General features: G+C 44.1%; 4 protein-coding genes across 10 annotated transcripts; 2 read left to right on the top strand and 2 right to left on the bottom strand.

Annotated features, from left to right (window-relative positions):
- Nucleotides 1-38: 38 nt before the first annotated feature.
- Nucleotides 39-4,428, bottom strand: LOC120445777 (heat shock factor protein). 4 transcript variants are annotated; one of them, XM_039626381.1, is made up of 9 exons: nucleotides 4,213-4,428; nucleotides 3,691-3,912; nucleotides 2,742-2,850; nucleotides 1,527-2,674; nucleotides 1,187-1,461; nucleotides 1,009-1,114; nucleotides 858-911; nucleotides 696-771; nucleotides 39-636 (listed from the first exon to the last, which is right to left on the bottom strand). In XM_039626381.1, exons 2-9 carry the CDS (start codon nucleotides 3,895-3,897, stop codon nucleotides 485-487), a joined length of 2,127 nt encoding a protein of 708 aa, XP_039482315.1. In that variant the 5' UTR covers nucleotides 3,898-3,912; nucleotides 4,213-4,428; the 3' UTR covers nucleotides 39-484. The 4 variants fall into 4 exon arrangements, with proteins under 4 accessions (XP_039482315.1, XP_039482313.1, XP_039482316.1 ...); XM_039626379.1 differs by having other exon boundaries at nucleotides 1,009-1,461; XM_039626382.1 differs by lacking the exon at nucleotides 858-911.
- A 782-nt stretch (nucleotides 4,429-5,210) lies between these two features.
- Nucleotides 5,211-9,764, top strand: LOC120444347 (polycomb protein Pcl). 2 transcript variants are annotated; one of them, XM_039623925.2, is made up of 5 exons: nucleotides 5,211-5,394; nucleotides 5,668-7,197; nucleotides 7,257-7,429; nucleotides 7,485-8,562; nucleotides 8,625-9,764. In XM_039623925.2, exons 2-5 carry the CDS (start codon nucleotides 5,716-5,718, stop codon nucleotides 9,018-9,020), a joined length of 3,129 nt encoding a protein of 1,042 aa, XP_039479859.1. In that variant the 5' UTR covers nucleotides 5,211-5,394; nucleotides 5,668-5,715; the 3' UTR covers nucleotides 9,021-9,764. The 2 variants fall into 2 exon arrangements, with proteins under 2 accessions (XP_039479859.1, XP_039479858.1); XM_039623924.2 differs by having other exon boundaries at nucleotides 5,663-7,197.
- A 165-nt stretch (nucleotides 9,765-9,929) lies between these two features.
- On the top strand, nucleotides 9,930-17,601 carry LOC120444349 (polyadenylate-binding protein). 3 transcript variants are annotated; one of them, XM_039623929.1, is made up of 5 exons: nucleotides 9,930-10,102; nucleotides 11,335-11,519; nucleotides 13,875-15,359; nucleotides 15,420-15,725; nucleotides 15,795-17,601. In XM_039623929.1, the coding sequence occupies exons 2-4, from the start codon at nucleotides 11,354-11,356 to the stop codon at nucleotides 15,671-15,673; spliced, it is 1,905 nt and encodes a 634-aa protein (XP_039479863.1). In that variant the 5' UTR covers nucleotides 9,930-10,102; nucleotides 11,335-11,353; the 3' UTR covers nucleotides 15,674-15,725; nucleotides 15,795-17,601. The 3 variants fall into 3 exon arrangements, with proteins under 3 accessions (XP_039479863.1, XP_039479861.1, XP_039479862.1); XM_039623927.2 differs by lacking the exon at nucleotides 9,930-10,102 and adding an exon at nucleotides 10,616-10,793; XM_039623928.1 differs by lacking the exon at nucleotides 9,930-10,102 and adding an exon at nucleotides 11,132-11,263.
- A 162-nt stretch (nucleotides 17,602-17,763) lies between these two features.
- Nucleotides 17,764-18,446, bottom strand: LOC120444354 (essential MCU regulator, mitochondrial). Its single transcript, XM_039623938.1, has one exon. The coding sequence runs from the start codon at nucleotides 18,339-18,341 to the stop codon at nucleotides 18,048-18,050; it is 294 nt and encodes a 97-aa protein (XP_039479872.1). The 5' UTR covers nucleotides 18,342-18,446; the 3' UTR covers nucleotides 17,764-18,047.
- Between the last annotated feature and the right edge of the window lie 83 nt (nucleotides 18,447-18,529).

The following is an 18,529-nucleotide window of genomic DNA, read 5'->3' as shown; positions in this document are numbered from 1 at the left end:
GGAGTTTCATTGCACCAAAGAAAATGAAAAAAAATTGATTTCATTTGCAGCTCAACGCTGCATTAAACAGTTTATTTTCGATTAATAAAAGGAGTGTGTAAATCGTATAACCTAAAGCGTGCGATCTTAAATCGTCTACGATCTGAGCAGCCATCGCTCCACTCGATCGGTTAGTGCAAACCAAAAATCATCTACCTGAGCCGAGGCCCGCAAAATCCCGTGATACTAAATAAATCGTACTCTTTACAGATTCTTCGAGTCTTTCTACAACAAGAACTGGTTAGTCTATATATCATATATATAGTGCATAAGGCATATACAGATCATTCGTATGATTAAAGTGATTATTAATGTGACTATTGTATGAATCAACTAATAGGTTAGACAGAGTAGGTGATGAAAATTAACGTGTAAAGAATTCCATAAACACTAAAAACAATTTGTTCGCCAGTTAAACGGCTGAGCTGCTACTACTTAATATAAGTTACAACTCGTGACGTGGCGTATTTAAGACCGAACTCTGCGTCTGCAGCTGGCGCCTGCTGGCCTCCTGATCCTTGTTGCCATCGTCCGTGTCCAAGATGTCGGACAGATCATACATGGGCTGATAGGAAATCAGTTCAGAGCCACTGGGCGCTGCTTAAAGCAAATTTGTTAGTTTCGAGCGGAAAATTAATACTGATAGCCGAACCAACCTTTCTTTTCACTGCTCATGCTGTCATTGGGAAACGATAGGCCATAGTTGTCCATCAGATCAGAGTCGTTAAACAGCTGTAAAGTATACAAAACAACCACATTGTTAGATCGATCGGGGAATTTTCAGACATGAAGGCCAGATGTGGACGTTTTGTGCTGACCTTTAAAAGCAGCTCGTCCTCCGGCAACTGAAAATTGGGCGTCCTGCTAGGCGCCTAATCATGTAAATAGAATATACGTTAAATCAGCCTCGGGTCGGACAAACGGACAGCTAGCTTATAAGAAAACTTTTTACTAAATGTTGATACTTACACCCATGAGCATGTTTTGATCAATGGCCACCCCATCGCCACGCAGTAGATCCTTTAGTGTTTCCAACTCATCTTGCATGTTGTCCAAGTGCCCATGGAGGTCGTCACTGCAACAGTAAGAATTAGCCGCTTGATTATGGCTTATCCGAGTTGAGTTTGAATGCTTCTGGTCTACTAACACTGAGGCCATCCTGAGGAGTTGACCGGTGTTGGGATCTCGGTTACTTCCGTTCTCAGCGCCAGTGTACTTGGCCACAGCCAATCCCTCTTCCTCAGAGGCTTGCGCCTTGGCCGCTGCTTTCGATGTCGAGGCCTGATTGGCATCCAACAGAGTACTGTTGGTAGGCACATCAAAGTTGCTGGCAAACTTTCCGCTGCTCACTGTCGTTTGCCCAAATTTCTGCTGTTTGTCCAGTTTGGCTGCCTCTGACACGCCGTCAGGAAGCGGGGCATCCTAAGAAGTTAGGAGAAAAGTGTTAGCAACTACCTAAAGAATTAAAAGGTCTAAAAATAGCTTACTTCAAAAATATCCGTTGGCATATCCTCACTGATAAAGTTGACATTGTACAGATCTGCGTTTGGGGGAGTCATTAGCTCCATCAGTCCGGAGCTGTTTTCCGGCTCAGACTTGATAATCATTGGCTGGACCATCACATCAGGTTGTCTACTATGCTGGCTGCTCGTCCGTTGCGTCTTGGGCGACGAACTATCAACGAGTATCTCTCCAGCATCAATTACATTGTCGCCCGCCTGTCGTCGCTGCTTGTTCTGCTCCTTAAGCTGCTGACGCTTCTGCTCCTGCTCCCGCACCATGGGCGTGGTGAGTACATTCTGCTCCTCGTGATAAGGTGGACTGTTTGGCACTTCCTGGACATGAGAATCGGGTGCCTCGGTGACCGTGTAGACAACGTGTGGGGACGGCGATTGACTAACACTTTGGGCCATCGGAGAAGTGGCTCCGCCTACTAGAAGATTACCGCCAGCGGTTCCATTTCCCTGGAGCAGCAAGTCCTCCACACTCTGATTCGAATAATCGACGTTGTGAGAGCTAATGCTTATGTTAGATCGCGGACGCTCAACGGCCAGCGGAGAGACACTCTCTTGGTCGTACTGTGATGCTGCGGTGTAGCCAGCCGGTGATGGATTCATCACCTCATCAAGAAGCTCCTCGCTAAGCTCGTGGATAACCGGACCGCCGCCACCCTCGCTCTCCGTCTCGCTGGTGGTGCGTGCTCGATCGATTTCCGGCGTATCGTTGATCATCAACTGCATGTGGCGCTTCACGCCGGACATGTTGCGCGACGGTTGCACGATGGATATTAGGAACTGAATCAGTTTGTTGACTATCTGTTGCTGTTTCGCATGCTTTTGGCGCAGGCTGGCTATCTCACGCCATAGCACCTCGTTCTCCTGTTTCATGGCTGAGAAGCGCGAGTCCAGATTGTCCTGACGACCCCGCATGACCTTAACATCGCTGAGGATCTTAGACACGGCCTCCTGCTTCAGCACACTCTTGTCGTCGCCATTTTTGTTGTTCGATATCTTCCTTTTGATTTGGTCCAAGAGAAAGGGCGAGTTGCGTTTGAAAAATGGATGTGAAAATTCAATCTCGTCGCGATCAAAACGCAATCCACCGTTGTCAATAGAGGTGATCTTGTGGAATCCATCTGCAAAGCACAAATGAAAGATGTTATTAGTTGATGTTTCAACGGAGATGGTTCAGATGCAACTTACACATATTCAATTGCCTTATGAAACTGGCCATGTTATTGTGCTTGTAGTTCAGAGGCAATAGTTCCTTGGCGAATTGCGCTTGATTTTGTATAACGAAACTTTGGCCATCCTGCAAAAAACAAAACGAAAAACGGAAGCGATATGAGAGTCATGCTGATATGTGGTTGCCACAAACCTATTAGCGGTAGGCCGCAAACTAAAGCCGATAAGCGTTTGCCTCAACGTAAATAATTAGCTAATTGAAATGATATCTATAGATGCGAAATTACAGTTACGAGCCAAATAATAGTAGTTGAAAGTAGTAAAAAATGCTTGAACATCTCGTAAAGTATATATGTACATAATATATATAACGATATCTCAAGCAAGTGTTTTAAAAAGTGTTAAAATATTCAATTTATCAAGAAATTCGTATAGTATCAAGGTTTAAGTTTTCTAAAATATGTATGTAACCATTTTGGTTTTGAAAATAGTAAGATGTAGCTATGTACATACGTACAAACACATTTATGTGCGTATGTTTCTGACTGAAAATGGTATGTGAACGCCATGCTTATCAGTAAACTCTTCGTTAAGAGTGTGTGGTAACCTAAGTGAGAACCAATTACTCTTATCTTAAATGAAAAACCAACTGAATGACCAAGGGAAATTTTTCGATTGACAGTTGGAGATGGAAAATTTTTCAGAGTTCACGCACGTACGCATGCAAATGGCAACATCAACAACAACAATAATTACAACAACAAGAAAATGAATATGAGGGGGAAGGCAACTTGCATACGTGCGATGCGGCATGGACAACAACAAAACAGAGAGCAAGAGGCGAGAGCGAAAGAGAGCTTGAGACACCTGCAAGCTAAGTCATTGTTGTTGCCATGCTGATTAGCGGTAAATGGTGGGAGGGGAGACTCTGGAAAGGTAAATAAACAATATGGCGGCGTAGTCTTACCTTGGTCCAGCAAATCAAGCGATTGGTATCGGCATCGTCCACCAGGCGCCACAACTTGGCCAAAAAGGCCGGCACCCCGCTTCCGATGGCGGCAGCGTCTCCGTAAGAGTGCATTCTTCTGGAAGGCAGCTGCTCCTCCTCGTCGTCCTCCTCTTCCTCCGATTCGTGCTTGAACTGCACGGCTTTAGCGGATGAACGCCTGGACATAAAGTTACCAGCAGCCTGGAAAGGAGTAGTCAATGAATTCAAGGTACACCAACACACACGCTTTTTTCCAGTTCACAGTTCACTTTTCCACGCTTTTGCATGTGTGTTCGAGTGTGTTTGTATGCGTGCGGGAAACAGTGTGCGTGTCCAGGTACACAATACATATGTAAAATGTACATATGGGTACAATTTTGATGTGAAAGTTGCAGCTCTGATCGGAATCGAATGTTTTCGGTTGCAGCCAAGTGCGTCATTCGAGCCACCAACTTGCACAAATGGAGCTCTAGTTCTTCTTCTCTTGCTCCACCTACCTACCTTAACAATTTTGTAGCTCTTAAGGCTTCCGCGGAGTGAAAAACTCGCGTTAAACTTGTTAAGTTTTGTAATTGCACTTCACTTTCTATGTGTACCGCTTTTGTTTTTAAAGTTCTTCGGTTTTTAACTGTTTTTTCGCGATTTAATCACAAGTGAAAATTTAATGAAACCTCCGTCAAGTAAATTTGCTTTTGTTCGCAGCGTGACCAGTTTGGAAAAAACCCATCGGACTAAAGTTCGCTGCTATTTATACCATTTCTGTCTGTCTGCTTGGTCCTCTGGTATTTTTCTAGTATTTTCTGGCGCGCAGCTTCGTATTCAAATATTGACCCCAATTAGTGGAATGATCATTAGACAAATTAATTTATTAAATAATTCTTTGATTTATTTTTGAAATTGTTGAAATGTTGCTTACGTTGATTTCGTGGTTACTTGCAGCAATAATTGATAAATAATGGACGACATTAATACGGCAGTACTAAAGATAAGGATTTGGTTATTTAGTATTTTCTATTTGGTAACTTGAAATTAATAATAATTAAAAACTATTTTTAGATGGATAGGTTTTAAGGCAAGTAATAAAAAAAAATTTCTAAGCTAATTTACCAATGTTGAGATGACGACCCGACTAATTTATAGTCCTTAAAAAACTTTCCCTTAATGTTGGTATCGTTTGCTGTATTTTGATTTTATTATTTGTCGCTTTCTATTTAAACTCTGAATGAAATATGATATTAACTTTTATTAATCTTCAGCAAATATTTTTATGATTTTTCTAGTATTTTCCAGCACGAGACCGCGGAGTCTTTGCCAGTCTATAAAGAAAATATCATAAGTTTCCATATTTCTAAGCAGAGTGTAAAAGTGATTGTGGTATGCAATGTCCAACAATTAAGCACCATTTTATTATATATTTTAATAAAGTTAAATGTATTCCTATAACATAGATTGTTATGGTATATTCAGACAAGTAAAAAGGAATGAAAAATATAATTCTCGGATGCGGTCACACTAGTGGGCATATGTTGAAAAATGGCTGACACAAATTAATTTTCAAGTGATTTGTTTTGTGCATTTTCGCTGGTCCTAAAGATGAACTTGGGGCAACGACGTTCAAAGCCGATAGCCGAATCAATTAGAGCAAAATGCTAATTTAATGCACGAATCGAAACACTCTGAAAGGTGGGTAAATCGGCTCCCGAAACTAGAAGTGCCGTGGTGCGTGTGGAAAAGTACGAATGAGGAAGACACAGAGAATACAAAAGGGCCCGCTCTCCAGTCCGTGTGTGTAGCAAAAGTGTGCATGTATGTGTCGGCGGGCAACAACAAATTCGACGAAAAAGGCGCCAGATTAATGAGCTCGTGTTAATCAGCGGGAAACGATCGCAAAATCAATGAAAAACGCACTGCGAAAAGCCGGCAAATAGAACTGAAGATCCCTATTTTTCAGAAAAGACTGCGCACAGGAAGAATCAACCCATCTAGCACGCACACACAGCCGCAATGATGAACAACCATTTTCACTTGCAACACGATCATCCGCCGCAGAACGTGGCACATCCGTTCATGCAGCAGCCAAGTGCCGCCGGCCAAGCAGCTCCTCCGGCCACCTACAGCTACTTAGCACAGCCAGCTGGCCAGCAACCGCAGTGGATGACCACCACCTACCAGATCCTGCCGCCCAACGCAGGACCGGCCACGGTGGCCAAGCGCTACTATGCCACCACTGGGCCGCAGACCACGCATCCAACACATCCCAGCACCATCCAGATCACGAACAGTTTCGCTCAGCAGGCAACGCCACCAAAGCAACAGGCGGCAACAAACTGCAGCCCTTTTAAAGCCAACAATATACGAATCATCTCGACGGCGCCGAGTGTATACAGCCTGAACAAGTCGCCGCAGGAAGCGCACTCCATCTATGCGCCGGTTCAGTCTTATTACATACCCAGTGGCGGTAGCCAAGCTGCGGGCCAAATCAATCTGCTGGCGACCAGCGGAACGGGCAAGCAGCTGCAGCCGCCGCCGCTGGTGCCTGTGACCAATTCCTCCTCACCGCCCTCCACCGTCGTGTTAGACCGCATAAACATTTGCATTAATAACCACTACACGGAGACGCCCACTTCGATAAGTTCATCGCTTAGCACGGCCCAACAACCTTCGCCCATCATACCGGCCATCCAGCACAAGGCCATCCTGCCCCTCATCGACAGCAGCACGGCGGACAGCAGCAGCTGCAGCAGCAGCTCTGTATCCAGCAGCAGTTATAGTGGCACCGCGACCACCTCAGCGGCAGTGGTGATTGTGGATGAGCCGGATTCTACAACCACAACGCCACAGACACCACCAACTACGCCGGAGGCGATGAGTTCACCCGGTAAAGATTCGCCCTCGCCTCCGCTACTAGCCACGCAGTCGCTGCTCAAAGGCGTCAACTCAATGAAGCCAAGCTTCAAGACCGTCGAAGCAGCACCGCCAACGCCGCCGACACCTCCATCGCCACCACCACCAGCACCACCAGTTGCCGATCCCTCGCCAGCGGTCACTTATGCGCTTCAGGAGGATGTCTTCATCAAATGCAACGATGGCAGGTTTTACCTGGGGACCATTATTGACCAGACAAGCGATCAATATCTTATCCGTTTTGATGATCAGTCGGAGCAATGGTGTGAACCGGATAAGCTGCGCAAGCTGGGTGGTGGCAGCTCGGTCACCACTGGCGGAGGGGGTGCATCCAGTTCGGACTCATCAAATACCTCGCCCAGTGGTCCCATGTGCGTGGCCTGCAAGCGATCGGATATAGAGGACGTGGTCGAAATTTGCGAGCGCTGCGGACGTGGCTATCATCGTGGTTGCACCGTTGAAATTGTTACCGGTAGCGGAATTTGGAGTTGCAAGCGCTGCGCTAAGCCCATGAAAATGCAACAGCCCGTCAGCCATAAGATCACAAAACCTGCGGGAATTTGCCGCCAGTTGCCCTACCATGTGAGTATTCTGCGAGCCTAAGCCAGCGAATTAGGTTTCTAATCCGGTTTAACCCACAGGCGGATAAGCTCAGCTGGGATGAGAAGCATCGGGTCAACGAAGAGCAGATCTACTGCTACTGCGGCAAACCGGGAAAATTCGATCACAACATGCTGCAGTGTTGCAAATGTCGGAACTGGTTCCACACACAATGCATGCAGAACTTCAAACAGAAGCTGCTGCGCGGCGATATGTACGTATTCAATAGCTTTTCTGTGATCCAAACTTAAATTAAACTCGTTTTCTAGGTTCTTTGTGTTCTGCTGCACGGTCTGTAACAATGGCACGGAGTTCGTTCGTCGTATGCAAATCGACTGGGTGGACGTGCTCCACATTGCACTGTACAATCTGCGAAAACATCAGCACCAGAAATACCATCACCTGCTTAAGGACATTTGGCCCTTCATACTTGAACAGCGCAGCCAGCTGCCTATCTGCGAACAGTGGCGCACATTGCCGGAGACGACACTGATGGAGCGTCTCAAGCAAACCCTTAAGGACTACTCCGACAGATTTGTCTGTGGCAGGGAGTTTAAAAGGGCGCCGGCCTTCTATGCACTGCGACACAGTGGCCCGCCACACATTCCCAAGGTGTTCCTTGAGCAGCACGAGGAGCTGTCCGATGAGCTGCTCGTAAACAAGTTTAAACTGATACTCCTGGCCGAGGAGCCTCAAGGAGGAAGTGCCAGCGAACTTCCGAAAAGAGCTCCCAAAGATGTGTATGAGTTTAATACAGATGAAGATGACCCAGTAGAAACCAGCGAGGACGAAATACCCATCAAACAGATCATCGAGAAGGCCAAAAAGCAGGCCGCTCAAAAGGCCGATGAGCATGATGAGTTGCCACTGAAGCCGGACCTCGACGACGACAATGCCAACGATGGCGATCCCGGCAAAATACCAGCCCCCATTCCACCGCTGCTGAACGCAAACAGCAGCCGCAAACGCAAGGCTTTCCGTTTGTCCAAACGCTATGACAACAGCCGAAATCACTGTGATCTATCATCCGACGAGAACTCCAGCAGCAGCCGGGGAACCAGTTCGTTGGACCTCATCATACCACCGCCGGTCAACTTTTTGGGACGCAACAATCCCTTCCTTATGGCGACTCCCAAAAAGTCGTCGCAGGGACGAAGTATCGGTGTGGGAGCTGGAGTCGGAGTAAATGGCATCATCAACAGCATTTTCAAGCTTAAGGGCACATCCAAGGAGCAGCCGCGAATGGTGCGCACCATCAAGCGAAGACTGAGTGCCAAAGACATAACTATAGGGCCCAATCAGGAAGTGCGCAGACGACGCACTCGTCGCCTGACCACGGCCATTGAGGTAAGAGTTAAACGCGTGTGTTATTACAATGTCTAAGATGTTTTTCCGATTCCACCTATTAGGTCATCAGCACCACCACCATCAATCCCATACCCAGCCACTACCTTCCTATCTATGCCAAAGATCTGCAGCCACCCGCGCCGCCAATGGGAAAGCCGACACACGGGCGCCTATTGCGCCAGCGGCCACAGAAGCAGTCACCCAGCCAAAGCCGCCGCAACTCCACCAGCTCGACAGCAACCAGCAGCAGCAGCAACGGCATTGGAGCCCCAGGACATTCCATGCTGGATTTGAAACAGTCGGTGAACAAGTACTTTGGTGGCGCTATGAATCGCATAGATGCTGGTGAGCCCTTTGCCATTCGGGCCAAGCGGCGTATGGGAAATGGACAGGTCCAGTACCTGGTGGAGTGGGGAGGAGATACTGCGACAACGGCGATTGGATTGATTGGAAACTGAACCCTTTGGCATACCGACTCATTATTAATTTTATATTTATCATTTCTCTTCGTTATTATGTATTAATGATCGCTGCCAACTGCGGGCCTCTTTATTTGTTAATGTTTAAAAGTTTATTACCAACCCACTGCCAAAATAGCAAAAGAATGTTCAAACTATTGGTTCAGCATTAAAGCGATAAAATGTTAAATGGTAAAAAAACAAAAAAAAAAAAATGCAAAAAGCAACTAAATACAGGTTATAATTGTGCAATGGCAGTTAAGTGTTGCAGCAAAACTTAAAAAAATTTCCACAAAATTGGTAAAAGTATTAAAAGATTAATCTGGAAGCCTATGTAACATTCGCTGCTGAATGAAAACGTATTCAATAATGTCTATTAAAATGAAAATTCAAATAAGTTCAGTACTGTACTCTAGCGATACGCCCATGTATATTTTTGAAAAATATACATTAAAATGGGAAAACTCACACAAATCATGTCATGCATACAAAAAACACTTGATATACATACAAACAAATTAAATAAAATTTAGGACTAGTTCAATAATTTTCACCCATAGACTAGGCAAACTACACACTAATGAATTAAGCCAGTACGTTTTATGTTTAACTATTAAATGCTACGAAAAATCAAAATTGAGTTGAAAGCAAACAAAGTCTCAAGCCAAGTAAATTGCTGGCAAACCAGAGCGAAATATGTTTAATGAAGTATATAATGCCCAAATAAATGTTTCGAAAATGTCACGTCTTTTGAGATTTCACTCGAAAAACGGCAGTAGGCGCCCAAAGTGACACTTCGGTTTGAAGTTTGACAGGCTCCGACTTTTGCCTCGCCGCTTCATTAGGTACTCGAACGCCAGATAGGGCACATGCAGCAGACGTCCAAAACGGGAAAAAGACAAAAAAAATAAATACCCTCGGCCATCCTTGAGTGTTGTTTATTTCGTAGAAAACCAAAAAAACAAAAAATACACCAAGCTCTGGAGTGCCGATTTCAATCAAGAACGTCAATCAAGAAAGCAACTGTTCGAGCTCTTCTCGGAGTGTCGTCTTGCAGCCCCATCACTTTTTCACTGATTAAGGTAAGTTCCCAAAGATGAGATTGTGCAGAAATTTGCAGAAATTTAAGACGGGCACTGCTGAAAAATCTTTTTCTAAATCATGCTAACTAGTGTTGCCCACGCCACTCCGATTATTTTTCATCATCTTAGGATAGCTTGCAAAATGAGTAAAAAAAATCGGAATTTCCAAGATTAGATTGTGTTTGGTGGGCTAAAGTATTCAAGAAAATTTCCAGAGACTGCAAGACATTTATTTTTTTAAAAGTCAAATGCAGCAGGGTTCCCAAAGTGCAAAGTATTATTTATTATCGCAAATTAGCTACATAACAAAAAATTTATTTATTTCAATTCTAATGAGTAGCTCTTTTGAAACATGCACATCAAAATGGGGTTTTAACAAAATCTTATAATTTGTAAATTTTGCGCTGTCGGATTTTTTAGTGACATTTGTTTTCTGCAACCCCATGTGGCAGCACTGACCAGTAGGATTTCAGCGATATTTTGTGGGGCCATCGCTAACGAATCTCCTCTCTATGAGTCGTGTAGAGTCCGTTTACGTGAGCGGTCGTGGATTCGCTTTCAGCACACGGCTTATCACATATTTTTTGTGAAGAAAAAATATATAAAAAATAAAAAAAAATATTAAAACACAAAAACGTAACAAAAAAAAATTGTAAAAAGTAGCAAAAAATTTGAGCAAGTGCTTGGAGAAGTAAGTACAGTGCAAAGCTATTCGTTTTTAGTGGTGGAACGAGTGAGAGGGCGCGACGCAAGACAAAGCGTACAGAGAAATTTTCCCATCGAAATTTGCTTTGTTTGTGGTCGTTGCTCGTTCTAAGATGGCGTCTAGAAATGCCAGCTTGGCCACAGAATTGTGCTATATGCCCCTTATTTGTCGTGAAATTTCGGGGAAATCGAAGAATTCGCCAAAATTCGAGCATGCAAACGCGTGTCTATCTTTGTGTCTGTGTGTATGTGTGGAAATTTTCCAACACGAAGAGAAAGAGAAAAGGGGAGCGTAAAGAGCAACAACAAAGCACATGCCAACGTTGCCATGTCTACCGACTGTCACATGTACCAGTGTTGCCACCCAGACACACAGACAGAGAGACGAATAGAAGAGCAAAAGCCACGCCGCTTTTTTTCTTTCTATTTCACCGCCTGCCTGGTCGAATCCATCCGGTCCGTAAAGATTAAGAAAAAACACAAATTTAAGTGCAAAAAAATTGGAAATTAATTGTTAAAAATTGCAGGTAGACCTGATCACCAAATATGGCTTCTCTATACGTCGGTGATCTCCCACAGGACGTCAACGAATCGGGACTTTTTGATAAGTTCTCGTCTGCTGGTCCAGTGCTGTCCATTCGTGTCTGCCGCGATGTGATTACCCGTCGCTCGTTGGGTTATGCCTACGTCAACTTCCAGCAGCCAGCCGATGGTGAGTAATCCATGCAAAAGTAGTGTAACTTTGTAGTCGTACTACCCGTAAAAGTAGCCCCCTTCCGCGCGAAACAAAGAAAACACGTGTGCAGTTTTGCACTCGCTTACTCACACACGCACACAACCACATGCCATACAGTGGGGCAAAACGCACGTCCAAACTGGACTTGATGGAATGATGGCTCTCATAGGAGACCAGATAAACGGCTCCAAGTGTTTCATAACTCGCTCCACAGTGCATTGCTTACGTTAATCTCCTCGCGCACACACACATACGCAATCAATTCCCACCAGTGTGTACACACACACATGTTTATATCAGTTCCAGTTATTCTGGATGGATACATGGTTAGAGTGGGGTATGAAGAGGGCCAAACAGCTGGCTCGTGGCACTCATCAACCGTTCGCCTAGAAATTTCCGCTTCAATTTCGCACAAAATTGCAATTATGATGGAATAATATGGTTTCATACTGCCCAGGCAGCTTATCGCAGCCCCGCCCATTAGAGGTTTCATTGTTTCATTGCCCGTTCTTCTCGTTTATTTTGTGTGGTGTGTGTGTGTGTGTTGTTTCCAAGCGGCGAACTTGCGCGCACGCACACGCACACGTCGACGCGCATAAACATGTGTTCATATTGTTGTTTGGACCATTTCTTTTTGGCCTTCATCTATTTTAGGTTATATTCCATTAACTCAGTTTCCGCACGTTCGCTCTATTGCCGCCTCTAACTTTTGTTTTGCTTTTACTTTCACAAATCTTCCCTGCCCTCCGCATTCCATTCCATTAACACTTCCAAATTCTTGACATGTCAGTGAACTGCTGCGTATCGGCCCCTCTTTCGCCCATTAAAATCTTGTTTTTACAAAAAACGAAAACAAAACTTTCACTGCGCATAGTTGCTGCTTCTTCGGTTCCCGTTGTTCGCTTACATTTGTTTATTCAATTAAGCGCACAATGGCACAAAGCTGGTGGCTTGTGATGATTACGCTGCGTGTGAAAGCCCGTCGCATTCCAGCAAGTTTTTTGAACTCTAGTTATTAAGGTTAGGGCGAAGTTCGACAGCCCTGTCGAAATGAAAACAACTCGTTTTAAGCTAGTTTTTACTCTATGAAGTGTAGATGCCATGCCGCAACTCCTACCCATTGGTTGGTCAGATTTAACCCTATTTGACGCGACTAAGATTAACTGTTTGCCAGAGAAAGTCATGCAACTTACCATGTAGATGGTTGTTCCAAATCATTTACAGAAGTAGAAGCATAACAAACACTAAATGCATCATTGAAATTAGACTCAACAGATCGTCCCCTTGCATATCTAGAGATTTCCAGCAACTTCTACCCATTGGTTGGTCAGATTTAACCCTATTTGACGCGACTAAGATTAACTGTTTGCCAGAGAAAGTCATGCAACTTACCATGTAGATGGTTGTTCCAAATCATTTACAGAAGTAGAAGCATAACAAACACTAAATGCATCATTGAAATTAGACTCAACAGATCGTCCCCTTGCATATCTAGAGATTTCCAGCAACTTCTACCCATTGGTTGGTCAGATTTAACCCTATTTGACACGACTAAGATTAACTGTTTGCCAGAGAAAGTCATGCAACTTACCATGTAGATGGTTGATCCATATCATTTACAGAAGTAGAAGCATAACAAACACTAAATGCATCATTGAAATTAGACTCAACAGATCGTCCCCTTGCATATCTAGAGATTTCCAGCAACTTCTACCCATTGGTTGGTCAGATTTAACCCTATTTGACACGACTAAGATTAACTGTTTGCCAGAGAAAGTCATGCAACTTACCATGTAGATGGTCGATCCATATCATTTACAGAAGTAGAAGCATAACAAACACTAAATGCATCATTGAAATTAGACTCAACAGATCGTCCCCTTGCATATCTAGAGATTTCCAGCAACTTCTACCCATTGGTTGGTCAGATTTAACCCTCTTTGACACTACTAAGATTAACTGTTGCCAGAGAAAGTCATGCAACTTACCATGCTGATGGGTTTTGCATACCATCTGCAGAAGTAGAAGCATAACAAACGCTAAATGCATCATCAAAATTAGACTCAACAGATCGTCCCCTTGCCTATCTAGAGATTTTTAGCAACTTCAACCCATTGGTTGGTCAGATTTAACCCTTTTTGACACGACTAAGATTCATAGTTGCCAGATAAAAGATCAGACTTGACTTACCATGCACTACGCTGCTTTTGCTTATGGCCAGTGCAGAAGTTAAAGAGTCACAATGTCCTTTAAGCCTCTTTATCGAGTAATTATCTTTAGACTCAAATCGAATCGGTAGTAAATCGAAATTTTCCGAACTTTCATCCACAGCTGAACGTGCTTTGGACACCATGAACTTCGACCTGGTTCGCAACAAGCCCATTCGTATTATGTGGTCTCAGCGCGATCCGTCACTTCGCCGCTCCGGTGTGGGCAACGTGTTCATCAAGAACTTGGATAAGGCCATCGACAACAAGGCAATCTACGACACTTTCTCCGCCTTCGGCAACATCTTGAGCTGCAAGGTAGCCACCGATGAAAAGGGCAATTCAAAGGGCTATGGATTCGTCCACTTCGAGACTGAAGAGGCCGCAAACACGTCCATCGACAAGGTCAATGGCATGTTGCTCAACGGCAAGAAGGTCTACGTGGGCAAGTTCATCCCGCGCAAGGAGCGCGAGAAGGAGCTCGGCGAGAAGGCTAAGCTCTTCACCAATGTGTATGTGAAGAACTTCACCGAGGATTTCGACGATGAAAAACTGAAGGAATTCTTCGAGCCCTACGGCAAGATTACCAGCTACAAGGTCATGTCCAAGGAAGATGGCAAGAGCAAGGGATTCGGATTCGTTGCGTTCGAGACCACAGAGGCTGCTGAGGCGGCCGTTCAGGCCCTCAATGGCAAGGACATGGGAGAGGGCAAGTCCCTTTACGTAGCTCGTGCCCAGAAGAAGGCCGAGCGCCAGCAGGAGCTGAAGCGCAAGTTCGAGGAGCTCAAGCAGAAGCGTCACGAGTCTGTGTTTGGCGTGAACCTGTACGTGAAGAACCTGGACGACACAATCGATGATGATCGCCTGCGCGTCGCGTTCTCTCCGTATGGAAACATCACATCGGCCAAGGTTATGACCGATGAGGAGGGTCGCTCCAAGGGATTCGGATTCGTGTGCTTCAATGCCCCAAGCGAGGCTACATGCGCCGTCACCGAGCTGAACGGCCGCGTCGTCGGCAGCAAGCCCTTGTACGTTGCTTTGGCCCAACGTAAGGAGGAGCGCAAGGCTCATCTCGCCTCGCAGTACATGCGTCACATGACCGGCATGCGCATGCAGCAGCTGGGACAGATCTTCCAGCCCAACACGGCAAGCGGCTTCTTTGTGCCGACCCTTCAGTCCAATCAGCGCTTCTTCGGTTCCCAGGTGGCCACTCAGATGAGAAACACACCCCGCTGGGTGCCCCAGGTGCGTCCGCCAGCAGCCGTACAGGGTGTTCAGGCCGGAGCTGCCGCCGCTGGCGGCTTCCAGGGCACAGCCGGTGCGGTGCCAACTCAGTTCCGTTCGGCTGCTGCTGGAGCACGCGGAGCACAGCCTCAGGTGCAGGGCACCCACGCTGCCGCTGCTGCGGCTAACAACATGCGCAACACTGGAGCACGCGCCATTACCGGCCAGCAGACAGCTGCCCCCAACATGCAAATCCCCGGAGCCCAAATCGCTGGCGGTGCCCAGCAGCGTACTTCTAACTACAAGTACACCTCAAACATGCGCAATCCTCCAGTGCAGCAGTTGCATCAGACCCAGCCAATTCCACAGCAATTGCAAGGAAAGAGTAAGTTTTAGCTCTACTAAAATATGTAAGATTCGTCACTAATGGCACCCATTTTTGCAGATTCTGAGAAGCTCATTGCCTCGTTGCTGGCCAACGCCAAGCCGCAGGAGCAGAAACAGATCCTCGGCGAGCGTCTGTATCCGATGATTGAGCATATGCACGCCAATCTGGCTGGCAAGATCACCGGCATGTTGCTGGAGATCGAAAATTCCGAGCTCTTGCACATGATCGAGGATCAGGAGGCTCTCAAGGCCAAGGTGGAGGAAGCTGTGGCCGTGCTTCAGGTGCACCGCGTCACCGAGCCCGCTAACTAAGCTCAAACAGCTCGAGCGGATGAACATTTTACAAAAACACTACACCCAAAAAGTATGTAATTTACATATTTCATCAACAGCGCTCCAGTTTTCTAAACTTGCATTTGTTTTATCCCTGCAGTTTTCCACTAATCTTTCAATACATGAACAACAATTCGCATTCACTGATGCTTAGTGCACAGGAGGATCGCCAACAAGGACACACATTCAACACAGAAGAACGAAGCGAAAAACTACGGCTTTTTCTTTTCTAATCCCAGAAACCAGAAACATCAACAAAAGCAATTTCAATCATTTAATTTCGAACGCATTTACGCAAGTACACAAAGCAAAAAGAAGAAAGTCACGCAAAGAAATTCTGCAGTCCACTTATGAATTCTTTTTTTTACATAAACATGTTAATTGAAAAAAAAAACGGAAAAATGTGAAATGAAAAATACTTTCGTCATTGCTTTAACTGGATTAATATTATTTTGTATGCGTATAAAGAAAACACAAAAACCATGGCAAAATAAACAGATTAAAGCATACATGTAGACAGCTCAGCTTCTTGCAAGTATTGAAATTGTGTTTTTAAAAATGTAGACAAGTTTCTAGTGTACACTTTTTTCCACCCACACTTTCAAACAACAACAAACAACACGAAAGCGATATGTAATTTTTTTCAATTCTTTTTTCTCAAATTCAAACTTTAAGAAAGCTTTGTTTAGAAAAAGAAACGCGACAACCATACACTTTTAAAAAAGCAAAGAAAAAACAAAAAAATTGCAAAAGAGTTAAAATAAAAACGAAAAAATGTAAAGCAAACTGTGCAGAGAACAGAACAGAATAGAAAAGAAAGAGAGAAATAAATAAAGAAAAAACCGCAAGAATATGAGAGTCAAGTTTTTGCTACTTTGAAAAAAGAGAGAAAATACAGAAAACCAACAACTGAGAAAATATGTTGAAAAAATGAAAACAAAACATAAATCTAAAAATCTACAAAAAAATGGCAAAACCTATGTAAAAACAGCAAAAAAAAAAAAAAATATAAAATATAAACATAAACACACACACACACACAGCAACACACATATTAAACAACAACAACATATATGAGAAATACAACAAAACACATGAAAAACGCTAAAGCGTAAACAACTTATGAAGCATATTAATAAACAACAAAAGGGGGCGACAAACCCCGATGGCAAGAAAGCAGGCAAGATTTTTATGATTACACTATTATCCGAGCGAAGGAGACAAGCATAAACATTTATAAACATTTGCAAAAACATATATTTAAAGAGAACGCCTGGTAAGCGATTTTAGTTGCGTTCGGACTTCTGTCTGTTGTTACAAATGGAATCGAGAAAATATTACCAGTAAATAATGTTTTTACACAATACATACACAAAATGATATATTAACGCAAGCGGAAGTAAAACAAAAGTCGCCGCTCGGGGCAGTGAAATACATATTTTTTTATTAAACAAATCGAAAACTAAAAACAAATAAAAACCCAAGGAAAAATGATTGAAAAAATTGCAAAACACAAAACCACATGTATGCAGAAAATGCAAAAATATTTAAAAAAAGCAAACAAAATAATGAGAGTAATACAGAAAACATAACCAAAACCCGAATTGGAATGTTCGTTCAAGGGAAAATTGAGGAAAACTTTTACTTTTCACGAAATATACGCAAGTCAACACACTTCTATATATAGCAGATATATATGTATCCTTATATATTAAAGCGAAAATAAAACATAATTTGTATGATTCAAGAAAAAATAGGATCGTTGCAACTTGACTGCGCATCTTCGAAGCAAAAGCCCAGCAATTGAAACCATTTGAAGAAATTGTAATAAACGCAGAGAAAGTCCTTAAAACATACCTTTGTACACCCAACAAATTTAATTACAATAAAATTCCACTTCGGCAAAAGCAAGTGTTTCATTTTTCAGCGAAATTTGGGTGGGTTGACCAAACTTGGATGTTTATATTTAATAGTTTATGATTTCTATTTAAGGTAAACGTACATATATAATAGTTGTTTCATATGAAATGCTATATATGTAGCAGAGCATCATTATATAATAACACAAGTTTTAAGCATAGTCGAATAAACTTTATTTAATTCTACGTCATTCAATTATTTAACGAGCATAGTTAACATTCAGATAGACGAAATATCAAAGCGGGATTTTAGGATACAGCACAAAACACATAAAATGCAGGATTCTTAAGAGTAGAAAAAGGAGGCTAATTAATGAATAAATATATGCCCGAGAGCAGGGTTCCTCTGCGTGGGCCAACGTGGAGCTACAACCGAACACATTTATTCCGACTAGGAGGCACTCCCACATGAAGATTGTCAAGTGTCCGGATGCCTAATCCTCGTCGTCGTCGTCATCCGCGGGCACGAACAGATCGTTCTCCTCCAGGAAGTTGGCCACGTTCTTGCTGATGGTGGCGCCCACGAAGAGTCCCGGTATGACGGCACAGAAGATGGCCAGCAGGCCGAAGGGCATCTCCTCGGGCTTCGGTTTGATGGCTCCACTGCGGAAGTACACGCTGGACATGTGGCGCTGCAGGATCCTTAGGTTGTGGGGGTGTTCCGCCACACGGCGCGTTACCCGCTGCAGGGCATGGCTAATGGGGAATGCCAGGCGTGAGACAATCATCGTTGTGCGCTTCAGTAATCTCTTCTTTCGTTTTTAAGTTGAACTTTGTCTCAATTTGTGCGTAGATTGTGATTCGAGCAGCTGATTCAGCCAGTTGTAGTGTTGAAGAGCGCCCAGGCGATAGCACACCCACGCCTGGAAGTGTGGTGCAACGCCCAAAAGCGCGCGCAATTTCAATTTCCAATCAC

Source organism: Drosophila santomea, chromosome 2R (assembly GCF_016746245.2).
Source record: "Drosophila santomea strain STO CAGO 1482 chromosome 2R, Prin_Dsan_1.1, whole genome shotgun sequence".
In the NCBI taxonomy this organism is placed as follows: Eukaryota; Metazoa; Arthropoda; class Insecta; order Diptera; family Drosophilidae; genus Drosophila; species Drosophila santomea.
Note: the sequence above shows the minus strand (reverse complement) of the source record. Positions and strands in the feature narration are given on the sequence as shown.